This window comes from Sylvia atricapilla, chromosome Z (assembly GCF_009819655.1).
Source record: "Sylvia atricapilla isolate bSylAtr1 chromosome Z, bSylAtr1.pri, whole genome shotgun sequence".
Lineage (NCBI taxonomy): Eukaryota > Metazoa > Chordata > Aves > Passeriformes > Sylviidae > Sylvia > Sylvia atricapilla.
In genome coordinates this window covers 36,102,601-36,116,192 of record NC_089174.1, presented here as the reverse complement: position 1 = coordinate 36,116,192, position 13,592 = coordinate 36,102,601, and the positions used below count along the sequence as shown (strand labels likewise).

At 36.4% G+C, this 13,592-nt stretch overlaps 1 protein-coding gene across 5 annotated transcripts in view; it reads left to right on the top strand.

Annotated features, from left to right (window-relative positions):
• The window catches only part of AGTPBP1 (ATP/GTP binding carboxypeptidase 1), a 57,743-nt gene that overhangs the window by 26,814 nt on the left and 17,337 nt on the right, over nt 1-13,592 (top strand). For 2 of the 5 annotated variants that reach the window (XM_066339298.1, XM_066339300.1), the window contains 7 exons: nt 483-570; nt 1,278-1,422; nt 4,101-4,254; nt 4,991-5,171; nt 6,500-6,629; nt 6,991-7,122; nt 8,792-8,968. In XM_066339298.1, coding sequence (XP_066195395.1) covers nt 483-570; nt 1,278-1,422; nt 4,101-4,254; nt 4,991-5,171; nt 6,500-6,629; nt 6,991-7,122; nt 8,792-8,968 — 1,007 coding nt within the window. The other 3 variants (XR_010745832.1, XM_066339299.1, XM_066339301.1) reach the window with 3 other exon arrangements.

Sequence of the window (13,592 nt, the reverse complement as noted above, 5' to 3'; positions counted from 1 at the left end):
ATTAAGTATTCAACTTAAGTTTACTATCAAAAAACCAGACTTTAAAAAGTTAATTGTTTAAAAAAATGTCCACAAACATCAGTTATTTTTCAGTTATCTACACGAATAGATGATAGTATCAACTTTTTGTGTTCTCTGTGAAGCCTTTTTGTAGTGTGAGTTGGATGAGGTGGAACTGAAGACTGCTTGTAGTCTAGCATTCATGCAGACTTCAGCTTTCATTTAACCATTCCATTTTGGTCTTCCATAGGTCTTATTCTTTTCTTTAGTTGTTATTTTCTGAAAATCGTCAATCTTTTGTCACCTGGTTTAAAAAGCACACAGTACAATACCCCAACATTAATGAAAACCCAAATGCACTCTGATAGTAAATAAGTAGAGGTAATTTGTAGCCTTTTACGTAGGTGTTGATGTGGTCCATTACTGCTAATATGTTACTGTTTAAAGGTAAGCATTAAAGTGAGATTAATTTCTTTTTTCAGGTATGCAGCCCCTCATGTATTCTGTTCAGGAAGCACTACGTTCTCGACCATGTTGGACTCGTGTTGGGACAGATATTTGTTACTACAAGTAAGTACACACAAAACCCAAACATACAGCTAATCTTACACTGAAGATTAACATCAGGTACAATTTCTGATGAGAAGTACTTGTTTCTGCATTTGATAGTTCTGTGTTAATCTGTGTTAATCTGAAGAGGGCTTTTTTCTCAGTTACTACAGAGAGTAATATATGTGATTGAAATATATAGGGTCTCATTTTGTAAGCACACTACTAATATTTAGGCTGTTCATATGTTATGGTTTTCTAGAGATTGGACACTGTTTCTGGGAAGCTTCTAAGTGAACGTATATATGCATGCTTACTTGAAATCTTGCTAGTAACTTCCAGTAATACTGACCTTATGGTCTTTGTGATGAGCCTTTTGTAATCTGTGGTGGAATTGTTGTAGAGGATTCTGAAACACAGGATGAGAATGTGCAGCATATTGATATGTAATCCTTCTTGGTTGGTAGCTGTTTGCTTACCTTTTTTGTTTGTTTGATTTTGTTGCTTATTTTTGTTTGCTCACCTTTTATCAGTGTGTTCTATCAGTGTATGAGTGTGTCATAAAGTACTTCTAAAGCTGGTGGGAACCTGTATTTAACCTGTGTGTACATAGAAGAGAAATACAGTCACTAAAAGTCCTTCTGGCTCTTAGAATATGTGTTCAGAAATAATCAGTAGTATGAAAATAAGTACTCTAGTGTGTGTATTACCTTCATTTTTTGATTTAGGAATCACTTTTCAAGAAGTTCAATTGCTGCTGGGGGCCAGAAAGGAAAATCCTATTACACAATTACATTCACAGTGACTTTCCAACATAAAGATGATGTGTGCTACTTTGCTTACCATTATCCATATACGTACTCAACCTTAAAGGTGAGAAGCCTCTAATCTGTTACATAAATGAATATTTACAGTATTAGTATAATATATAGCATTTGTGACTGAATTAATTTTCTTTCTTCTCATGAAGTTCAAATTGTTCCTTACAAGGAAGGATTCTCATTATATTAGTGTTTAGACTGACAAAACGTGTAGGTTGTTCCAATGAACAGTCCCAGGAAAAATAAAATTGATGCTTACAGGCTAAATGGGTTTCCTAGGTATGAAAAAGATTAGTGTGTGACTGGAGCATCTCTCTTATGAGGAAAGACCTCGAGAAGGACCACTGAGAGGGTACCTCATCAATGTCTTGTATTTGTCAATGTATTTGAAGAGGGGGGTTAAGAGAATGGATCCAGGCTCTCCTTGGTGGTGCCAGGAACTGGGACTAGAGGGAACTGGCACAAACCGATGCACAGGAAGTTCCACCTGAACATGAGGAGGAACTTCTTTACTGTGCAGGTGACCAAGCCCTGGAACGGATTGCACAGAGAGGTTGGGGAATCTCCATCCCTGGGGAGTTGAAGCATTGTCTGGACATCTTTGCAATGTGCTATAAGATGACCCTGCTTGAAACAGAAGGTTGGACCAGATGGCCCGCTCTGTCCCTTTCAACCTTACACATTCTGTGATAATTGACTGGTATCAGTGCTTATTTCATGGAGTGTTTGTTTTTGAGGTAAATTACTTGTATCTTGTGGTTATACCTACACTTTTTGGTAATTAAAGCTGCTGTAACTAAGATAATTAGACATCTTCTTAGATTTATGATTTGTCTAAAGAATTCTTCTGAAGCTTTTAATACCAAGCAAAATTAATTTTGCTAGAATGTCTGTTTGCCTCTGTCACAGCCATAAAAACAAATTAGAGGATTTGGTGGCCAGTGTATAGCAGCTTTAAATGCAGCTTTTCACTAAACTGTGCTGGCTTTTTAAAGAAGTACCTGTTAAAAGATGTTATAATCACCTGCTCCTTTCAGTGACTCCTGGTCCTGGAGGTTCCTCCTGCCCAGCTGTTGGAGGCCAGCCAAGGCACCTGGGGGTCTCTGGCCTAGGCTGATGGATGTAGCTGCGGCTTTCCTGTTTGCTTATATATTCACTAGCAAGTCTGTGTCCCAGGGAGAGAAAGAGATCTACACACACTTGTGCATGCCCACTGCCCCCAGGGAGGGCTGGCCACATGGACTGGCACAGACAAGGTGCACCCCTGTGTAATACTACCAAGACTTGTGTAACAGTTACAGACGCCCCATCCTCCTCTGCAGTTGATATGGATTGCTGTTCACTTGTAAAAGTACAAGCCAGCCTACTCTCTGGAATCACAAGCATGTTTGTGGAACACTCATCCATGCCATAGCCCTGCCTTGACCTCAGGTCTCTCTTAGCTGCTCTGCAGGCCTTCATTTTGCAGTCTAGTCCAGCCTGGTGCTCACTGGCAAACAGATGTGTGCCCTTGCACACTTATCTCACAGGCACTCTGCACTTGTGGCTCTGCCCAGATGTCAGCATGGACTGTCTGCCTGCTAGATACCCCTCCCTCCATCTGGGGCCCATACTTGCTGGGTAGTTCACCCTAAAGCTTACTAGCAAGTTTCACATGTGCCCACAGACACACCAGCTGCAGGGAAGATGCATATGCTTGCCCCTGCCATCCCCAGCAGCTGTTACCAGGCACATGGTCTTGTAACCCATGTTCCTGCTTCAGGTGTTGTCACTGAGAAACTCAACCCTTATTGTCCCACCAGATGTGTTTTGGTGGACACACTGTCCTTGCAGTGACTGGACACCAACACCTTTACCCACAGCAGTCACTGGCAGTGAGACATTCCCTTGCTTCTTTGCTGACACCACTGACTGAAGATTATCTACAGTGCCTACAGCTCCAGCTGCTGGAGTCTGCTTTGATTCCATCAGTAGCTGCAACATAGTCTGTGGTACCCACAGAGATGCTCCCAAGAGGTTGGCTTCTCCAACTACTGATGCTGAGACCCTTGTGCATTCCAGCTGTTGACCTCAAATTTACTTACACCTGTCCTTTTAGTTGCACTAATCCAGACAGCACTTGGATGCACAGGGTAGAGAGTAAGGCTGCTCTGAGACATGGCTTGAGGGCATACTGTAGGAATAAGGTTGCTGGAATTCTGTATGGTACCACACCCCCCTCTTGAATGTCCCGAATTTATCCGATTCCTCTTGTTTATCAGGCAACTCTTTCCAAATCTTTGTCTGTAGATTCTCAGTGGCCTGTTCAGTGAGATACTGGTGGCTTTAGTCTTTGCCACGGGTTCCGTTACATCTCAGCTCTCTGTTCCTGTGTCTTGATTCTTCTTTCACTTATTACTTCTTTTTGTGGCAAAAGGTCCCTGATCAGATAAACCTAATGAAGAAGTGGTTTTTACCTTCTGTATAACCTTATAGTACCATCCATATACAATTATTTATCCTCTTTTCCTTCCTCTTTCTGAAAGCAGTTGGAAAACCAGACTCTGTAAAGAGAAGTATTCAATCAGTCAGAGATGTAAAAAATGGTATTTCAAGATCAAAAGTATCCTGGAAACTGGGACATTGTTTAGAACATCTAAAAGACAGATCTGTTAAATAGTACCTTTGAAATATGCTGTCATAAGTGACTGCAAAGGTTTTGAAGTATTTTTCATTATTTTTGGGATGAAGATGCATCTTAGAAAGCTGGAATCTATGCACAACCCTCAACAGATATATTTTCGGCAAGATGTTCTCTGTGAGACCTTGGCTGGCAACAGCTGTCCATTGGTCACAATTACAGCCATGCCAGAGTCCAATTACTATGAACATATCTGTCAGTTCAGTAAGTATAACTCCTCTTTCTTATCAACTGAAAATAATGTAAAATTAGGTATTTGTAGAAAAAAATGTAATCTTAACCACTATGAATGTAAAAATAGCAATGTAAAATAAGGTTAATGAATTTTGTGAAACTAAGAAGGATCAGTATTCAGAATTTGCTTTGTATTTAATAATACTTACTTGTGATAGTCAAACAAAGAAATCTGTATCTTAAAATGTGGAAGTATATATTAATGTATTTTAAATTTTTGCTGCTAGGTTTATACATTACATTTTGAAAACAGCACTTCTTGGAAAAGAATTCTGGAAAAGTAACTTTTTGCTTAAAAAGCTGAAGTTATTTGCTTGTCAAAAAATCTTTTAAAAAGCTAACATCTAGCTACTGTGATTTGAAGTGAGCTTTTTCTGTTTCCTGATTTGTTTGTCCACCTCGGTATTTTTCTTGGCTGTTGGGAAAAAAAGCAATGAAAGTCATATCATAACTGCTAGCTCAAATTATTTGTATAATTGTCTGATCAAATTTAAAGCTCCATTGTGATAGTTCTATAATTAGCAGTCCTTCCAAAAATATTGTGGCAAGCTCTATCAATAATACTCATACTCAGTAAACTCAACTTACAAATGTTTTCTGGAATTCTGGGCTATTGGCTCTTTTTCCAATCGGCTCTTTTTCCAATCAACAAACTGTTTACTTAGCTTAAATCATATTTTGCAATTTCTGTGGATATCTCTTTTAGGGAATCGTCCTTATATATTCCTGTCTGCTCGTGTACATCCTGGAGAGACTAATGCAAGTTGGGTTATGAAAGGAACACTGGAATACCTTATGAGCAATAGTCCAAATGCACAGTGTTTACGAGAATCCTACATTTTCAAAATTATTCCCATGCTCAATCCAGATGGTGTCGTCAATGGAAAGTAAGCATATAAATACTCACAAATATTTAACATGTACTCTAATTCTTTGCATCAAATTTAAAAATTAATAATCTGAAGTAATCATGCAAAGATATGAATGCAGTACTTAATATGATAAAAAGCAACGGACACTTGCAACATTTTTGGCTTCTTAAAAGACAGAGCATTATATTACTTCACAAATTTCAGTTTTACAAGAATAGTTTCAGTTGTTCATGGATGATAGTCATTCCTATGTGATTTGACATGAATTTTAATTGTCTCTCTGTCTTGGATTTGTGTAAGAGTGTTATATGAGACCACACCTGAATTTAGGAAAAGCTAAACAAGTTCATGGTCTACACAAAAAAGAAAAAAGCCTTACATTTGAGATAGCCTTTTAGGTGTGCAAGATAAAGGGTAAGAGAATATCCTGTTTTGATTTATGTTATTAATAGTTACTTCAATTGCTTCGCTTTTCTTAATAAATTTAAAGGGATATTTCACAACCTTTTGAAACTGCTTTGAGTAAACATTGAGCAGTCTACATTTACTTGGTTGCAGGAAATTCATGTGAAATGGAAATTTTGCTATGGTGACTCTACAGTTTCTATTCATCCATTATGGGTACTATTTTAAAAGGTTTTGTGAACAAAATAATAAAAAAACCTAATTAGAGATTTCAGTAGAACCTTGTTTCTATATATGTAAAAGAATGTGTATACTAGAACATGTGTAATTAAATGACTCAGGATACAGGGACAATTAAGAAAGCTGTCCCAGCAGACACAGTCTGAAGGCAGATGTAGTAAAGATCATGATCATGAAATTCTGCAAGTTTGAAAGTTCTTGCTGATAGCTGAGTGAATACAGAGATCATCTTTTTGTTTGCTGGGTTGTTTGGAGGCGTTTTTTGTCCTCGTTTTTCTCACAGCTACATGTGTCCTAACAGTTTCACATTTCAAGTATTAGATTTCTAGTTGACAGAATTTTTTAAATTACAGAAGACACCAAAATTGTAAATATACCATATATATGAAATTCCTGATTTTTTAACTAGAATCTGGATAGAATTGCAAGCCTTCCATTTCAACAGCAAATAAGTAATATTACTGTTGACTTCACATAAGAGGCAACTTCTAATTTACTTTCAGATTTTCTGTAACATAGCTTAAAACATCCCAAACATTTCTATTATTTGGCATGTTAGAAAATTGAAGTTTGTTTCTTGCCAGACTCCTTCCAAAGAAGCAGTAGTGATGAGGAAAACTTGAGGTTGGGGGGAGACTTATTTAAAAGTATAATAATACAGACTACATCATGCGTTTTTCCACCCCCCCCCACAATAGCCACCGTTGCTCTTTAAGTGGAGAAGATTTAAACAGACAGTGGCAAAATCCAAATCCAGATCTGCATCCCACTATTTACCATGCTAAAGGGTTACTGCAATATCTGGCTGCTATAAAACGTTTGCCTTTGGTAAGTATGTGTGTGTAAGCAATTCTGAATATTTTTAACTTTATTTATAGCTAGTCTATAAATTAAACATTTTGACATGGTCTTGTAAACCATGTCACACTTAAATTTAACTTGGAGAACTGGTCTTCTGCAAACCTGTAGATGTAAATCTGTTACACTGGCTAGGCTAGAAGGTTAAACCTTCCTTAGATGAATCACACACTTTTTATCTTAATGGACAAGTTAATTATATAAGGGATTGTGCTGCCTTAATTCTTTGGAACGTTCAACAGTACAAATAAAAAAAATTGTCTTTCTATTACTTTCATGAAGTACTAATTCCATATGTCTTGGGTTTATTTTACCAAATGATTTATTATAGGTCTACTGTGATTATCATGGTCATTCTCGTAAAAAGAATGTATTCATGTATGGCTGCAGCATCAAGGAGACAATGTGGCATACAAGTGTTAATGCTGCCTCTTGTGACCTAATGGAAGACCCTGGTTATAGGGTAAGTTTGACATTTGTACCTTATATTTGGTACGGGTTTGGAACATGGTTTTCAAATAGTATCCTGATCCTGTCCCATGCAAATAATAGCATAAGCAGACTTATTTAAAATTATCTCTTCAGTTTGTGAGTGTAATTCAAAGTACGCTTCATGAAGTGTACTTTGAGCTTTAAACATTGAGTGCTTTATTTTTTTTTTGTCTCTTTAAACCAGTTTTGACTTTTTTTGTGTTTAATATTACTTTTATAGAAAATAGAAAATATGCTTCTGTGAACTTATAATTAATTACCAGATTAAAAAGCAAGTCATTGAAGCGTGGCAATCAACATTTTAGTGACAAGGCAAAAAAGAAACTGAACTGTTCTGAGAATTACTTGTTTTTATACATGGAAGTAGGCATGATTCATTTTTATTTATTCCTTTATATAAAGATGTGTAGTTAAGACATATCCATCTAATTAGGTGTATTTATAATAAACTTGCACAAACACATTCTCTGCGTTCTATAAGCTTATGGTTAAATGTTAAATTTTTATTTAAAATGTTAAAAATTTAGAGAACTACTTGTTTCATGGAGTGTTATCTATTTCTTCTGTGTGTCTCCCTCCACTGCTGCCTCACTGCAAACCTGTGAGACCTATAGACATCCAGGCCCCGTGTTTTTTTGAAAAGATTGAGTTAAGCTTCGAAGGCATATGAATGCGTGTTAAAACATTTGTTATGCATCTTTGAGTGTAAATGAGTACAGATGCTTTCTGATTTCTTTTCCTCTTTAAATCATCCCTCACAAAAAAAAAAAAAAAATCTTGATTACTTTGATAATATTGTGCAGGCTTCTTGATTTTCTTGTATGAGTTCCTGGATGTTGAGCCAGATGCCAATCGTGTCTGCTGCTCTAACACGTTTATGTGTGGTTTTGCCACTTCAGCCTGCACAACTGTAGTGCACAAAAGATAGTAGTCATTAAGGGCTGTTGGAAAAAGCCTTTCATTTTTGAAAAGGTAGAAATGTTTGGGCAAGCTTACACTAATGGGTTATGTATTACTAACTGAAATAATAAATTTGAAGTAGTTGTATTTCGTCTTAACTGGCACAAATAAAAACTGGAAAGAACAGTCATTTAGCATTGGTCAAATATATATTTGTATGATGTTTTCACTGAAGCTGTCAGGTGAACAGTTATACTGAACTTTGATTCATATGCTTGAAGTAAAATATGCACCTAGTAATTTGCGGAATACAAATGAATTTTATGTGTTAAAAAAATAAAACCTGCTTTTATTAGGTCTGTAAATGGGATTTCTGAAAGAGTCTGAAGTTGAATTAAATACTTATGTGGGATGTGTGGTACACTTAATTTCAGCAAACTTAGCTTGATGAGTTAGGAGGGAGGGTGATCAGCTGAAGAATTCTCTTGTATCCTGATCCTTATTCACATAACTAACAATTTTAGTGACTGAACCTGAAACAAAAGGATTTTGAAAACTAGGAAAAGGTCTGAAGACACTCACTTGAACACACAGAGTTTTGAAAACACAAGATGGAGAATTCTTTCTATTTTTTTTTTAATTCAAAATACACCAAATTTTCTGGTAACAGTTTGTGATTACATGGTCCCTTCCATACGGGAACTAAAAGAATCTGTATTTTTCAAATTGCTGTCCTGCAGGCACTCCCTAAGATCCTGAGTCAGACTGCCCCCGCATTCTGCATGGGCAGCTGCAGCTTTGTTGTGGAAAAGTCCAAGGAATCTACAGCACGGGTTGTTGTCTGGAGAGAGATAGGAGTACAAAGGAGCTACACAATGGAAAGCACATTATGTGGATGTGACCAGGGCAAGTATAAAGTAAGAGTATACATCAGTTAAATATTTCTTTCTTTTCAATTTCTTCCCTTTGCATTGGTATCCTATTCTGTAACCCTGCTTGCTCAATTCTTGCTTGCTTTATGCTTCTGAAACCTTTTAAGGTCTGAGTACACTAATGTTAGGATGAAATAATACAATTTTCAATTTTGTAGGTTGCATAGCAATTATGCTTGTGGGCTGTTTTAACAAGATTAACATTAATCATTGCTTGTAACACATGTATACGCATGTAGTTAAAAAAACCCATAACGGTTCTGCCCAACAGATTATTACAGTTGGGTAGTAGTAAATGTGAATACTATAATAAAACTTTCCTTTATATATGGCAGTTTCAGACTTCACCATGGCAGATCATGGTTCTTCAACAGATATTTAGCAGTGTCCCTTACAGAATTTTCCCATACAGCTGGGGAAACAGGCTTATAAATCAAAATACTTTCATATTGGTTTACCAGCACTACAAATTACACATCATCTCTGAACTCACATAGTTGGGTGGCTTCTTGACTTAAAACTTGTTTTCATTTTCTCTGTGTGAAAAGTATTAAAGGGGCTGCATATCTGAAAACAAAAGATAACCCTTTGGTCACGTCTCACTAATAAGACAGCATGCATGGAAGAAGTGGAATTCCTCTGTGTGAAAGTTGAGTTTAGGAATGCTAATCAAGAAAATGATCACAAACCTCAAATAAGGTGCTTGACAGAAAGAGGATCAGAAGGCTGAGTGGGGCATGAACTGAGAGTTGAAACAAGATATATTTAGTATATTATTGTATGCTTCAACTTATATCCCTAGACAGTAGGAAGACAGGTATTTTGTCCAGAATTTCAGTAGGTCTGTAAGTACTACATTTTCTCAATTAACAACAGGTGCATTCCTGCTGTTGTCAAAACATTCCTCAGATGACATCATTATAGAGCTTTAAAAAAGGATAACTCATCCAATTTGCTATTTTTGAAATTTTGAAAATATTCTTAAACATGGACTCTCATGGCTTTAGCAGGGTTGCTTCAGGGAGTGCTTAGGAAAAGTGAATTGAAAACGCTTTGTGAACAAACTTTCAAGATGCTTAAACATCCAAAGCTGTTCTTCAGTAATGAAAGAAAAGAATGGGTGAACTTTGTGGAAGAATCATTTACTCAAGGGAAGAGCACTCTTTTATGTCATATAAACCAGCTGATGAGACTAAATTACTGTTCCACCATTCATTTTATGGAGTAAAGCAGTTTGTGAGCTCTTAGTCATCCTCTGAACATACAGGAAGATTCTTAATTTTTTTCTTCACTATGATAATACTCAGGCTTATTAAGACTCTATATCTAAAAAGTCGAGGACATTTTAGACTGGACTTAAGCAAATAGCTTCATTTCTCCAGTGAGAAGATGAAAGAGATGAAAAGGCTTAAGCTCAGGGGTTTTGGGGGGGCTTCTTTTGTTATGTTTTGTTTATTTTTGGGATTTATTTTGTGGAAGTAGTAGGGTCAGTAAGTCTGTCAATAAACTTGTGGTATAAATTAGATTACATATGCCATAATAAGCTATTTCAAAACACAGAGAAGTTGAGCTATAAAAATTCCCTTCCCTCCTATTTCCCATCTTAAAGGACATGAGAGTTCAGGTCTGAGGGATGGAAACATAAGGATCAGAAACACTTTGCTAGTCTTACTCTGGTTTGACAACCTTGCTGAATTTTATTCAAAGCATGAAGAGGATTACTTAACAATTTGGTTCTTCGTGGAAGGAATACCAAGTCTTTGCCAAAGCTGAACATCATTTTTCTTTTTATTCTAATTTTTTTTTTTTTTTTACTCAGACAATGATGAATCTAGACTATTTCCAGCCAGGAAGCTGTTGAGCTGAAGTTAGCTTATTCTTACCTGAATTTAGGATCTCTGGTGACAGAGTTGTCTCTGGAAGCAATTTTTTTTTTGAGCTGGTCACATGGAATCTTTGTAGTCTGTTCAGAATAAGTGCTGCAAATATAGGTCAATATCTGTGATTCAAGATGTGGAAAAACAAATTTTCAAGTGAAAGGATTCTCCAGGATGTATTATGGAGCATAGTTAAGATGCCAGACAAAAGAAGAATATCTTTCACGCAATCTGAAAACAGAAATCAGTATCTTTCTTGATTAGTGATTAATACATTTGGAAGCATTGCTTGACTTTTAAGTTAATCAAAGAGATTTTGCTGTCTGGCAATCTTACGATGCATATAAAGAGAAGATTTGAGGAAATAAAGATTTGTTAATAAATTTCTTAGTAACCGTGATTTTTCAGTCTCTAGAATGTGAGTTCTCAAAAATTATTATGTCTTTACAACTTCTGCTGAATAAGAAGTCAAAGGACCAGCATGATATTTTACTGTCTAGTTGACTTCCCCGAATCTTTATATGGCTGTTTTCCTTTTATTAAGTACATACTAGTATATCATAAAAATATTTTTCTCCACTCAAGGTCACAGTCTGCTGTGCCTTTGTTTTGTATCTTTGCTTTCAAGTAGCAAATTTAATCAGTGAGATACTCAATTCATATGAAGGTACCTTCATGACATTTAGTTAGGAAGACTTCAGCCCTCCATCTAAAATTTTACTGTCTAGAAGGAAGACAGTTGTATAAGATGAAGAGAAAAATTAAATTTAGTTTTTTAAAAAAGAAGCTACATTAACATGGCTTGAGCTTAAAAGCAATGCCTGTAGCATGTAAGTAACTTTAATGGACCTTAGTTAAAGGTACTAGAACAACAGTTGAAGATCATTAGAAGATAAAGTGTGTAATCAAGGCTTCAGTGAAAATGAAGTTGACCTCAGATCCCTTATTAAGGGCAACTCATGATGATGATGATGATGATGATGATCTCCTGAACCAGACTCTGGATCTTTTTTCATGTGAAAATTTCACTTTCTTCAAGTGAAGATACTTGGCATTTGGCATTTGTGTGATGTTACGTTGTCCCTTATGATTAAAAGATATGAAAGAAGCAAGTAAAGATTTAGCATGAGGCTTTTACCACAATTTTGTAGACCCTTCAGTTTAGTAAGTTCAAAATTTATCCTTCAGGTGTTTCCCAGTTATCCACCTCTAGTCTGATCCATTTACGTCTCTCTTTAGTTACATCCTCTTTCTGCTGTGCTAAAAGTAGCAGCTGCGGAACATGAGCATGCTATTTATCTTTGTAACAATTGTCTTTGCACTTTCCTTCATGCTGTACTCTTGTCCGTTTTCAACTTAGAGACACTCGTGTATAGCCTGACTATAAGGAGCCTGCCAACTAACGATAAATTCTTTAGCAACAAATGCAGATGATAACTGGAAAAGTTTCTCAACCATCGAGTGTTACACATTAGTAATCTGTGTAACAGTGAGATTACTGTTGCCTTTCTCCTTCCTCTTCTACATACTTGTTGCCTCTTGACCTTAATGTTATTTTAATCTCTTTGGGGCAGGGACTGTGTCTTCCTGTGATTAGCGTAGTGGAGCCCCAGCTATGATTGGGGTCTTCGAAAGTTAATGATATGCAAACAAATACAAAACAAAGCCAAAAAATTGGCCTCTGTGGATAAGGTACTGCACTGAGTGAGGAGAACTGATTTCTGTTCCCAGCGGGGTCAGTGACATGCTGTGAGACACTGTGCAAATCGCTTCAACCCTCTCTGCCTCCATTTCTCCATCAGTACAGTGAGGATATTTCTTCCCTTATTAATAGAGTGCTTTGAAACCTACAGCTCAAAAGCATTATAAAAGAGGTAAGTAGTATTACTATTAAGAATAATACTCAAATATTCAACTCTTGTTCACTGCTAACAGGTTTCCGTATCATTTGCCCAGAGCACGGCGCTGTTCAGAATCATGGATATAGCTTTATCTTTCTTGTTACTAAAAAGCACCTTGTTCATGAGTACTACCAAGGCAAAAAACTCAGAAGAAAATCAAACTTTTCTTCTATTAAATATGTTCAGAACAGCATATGGAGAATGTGTGGGCTCTACCATTTCTGGACCAACATACTTTCTTTTCAACCTTGCATTTTAAAGTACAGTGTCAGTGTGGCAACACATACAAAGCTTGTGTGGTTTTCCCCTAGTTTTTGGTAAAAAAAATCCTGCTTCATTCTATTTGCTTCTTTCATACTTGATGACTTATCTTACCTCCAATTCTTATCTCTTCTGTTTCCCTGTTTGTTTTGTCAAAGCTTCATTCTAACTAATCTATGTGTTAATGGCTTAGACCATCCAAGCTAAAATCCTTGTAAATTCTCCAGAGATAGAAAAATTGCAAAGTAGGAAGTTGAGTTGTACCACTGAATTTGCTAGTATACGTGCAATTAGTATTTGCCAATTATGTAACTGTTGGGGCTCGGTCTAGATTACTCTCTTTTCAGGAAGTAGTAGTGGTCAGAGTTAATGTCCCTGTATACTGCACTTCTGGCTAAATTAAAAGTGTAGAATTACCTGATGGGAGGTATATCAGGTATGTAAACTTGGAGAGCATTATGTAAGTTCTACCTTCTAAATAGTCTTTGCACAGGAAAAAGCCTGGCTATAGAAAAGAGCTATGGCGTTTGAGAACTTGTTTGTTAATTTTAATTACTAAATATGTAAATA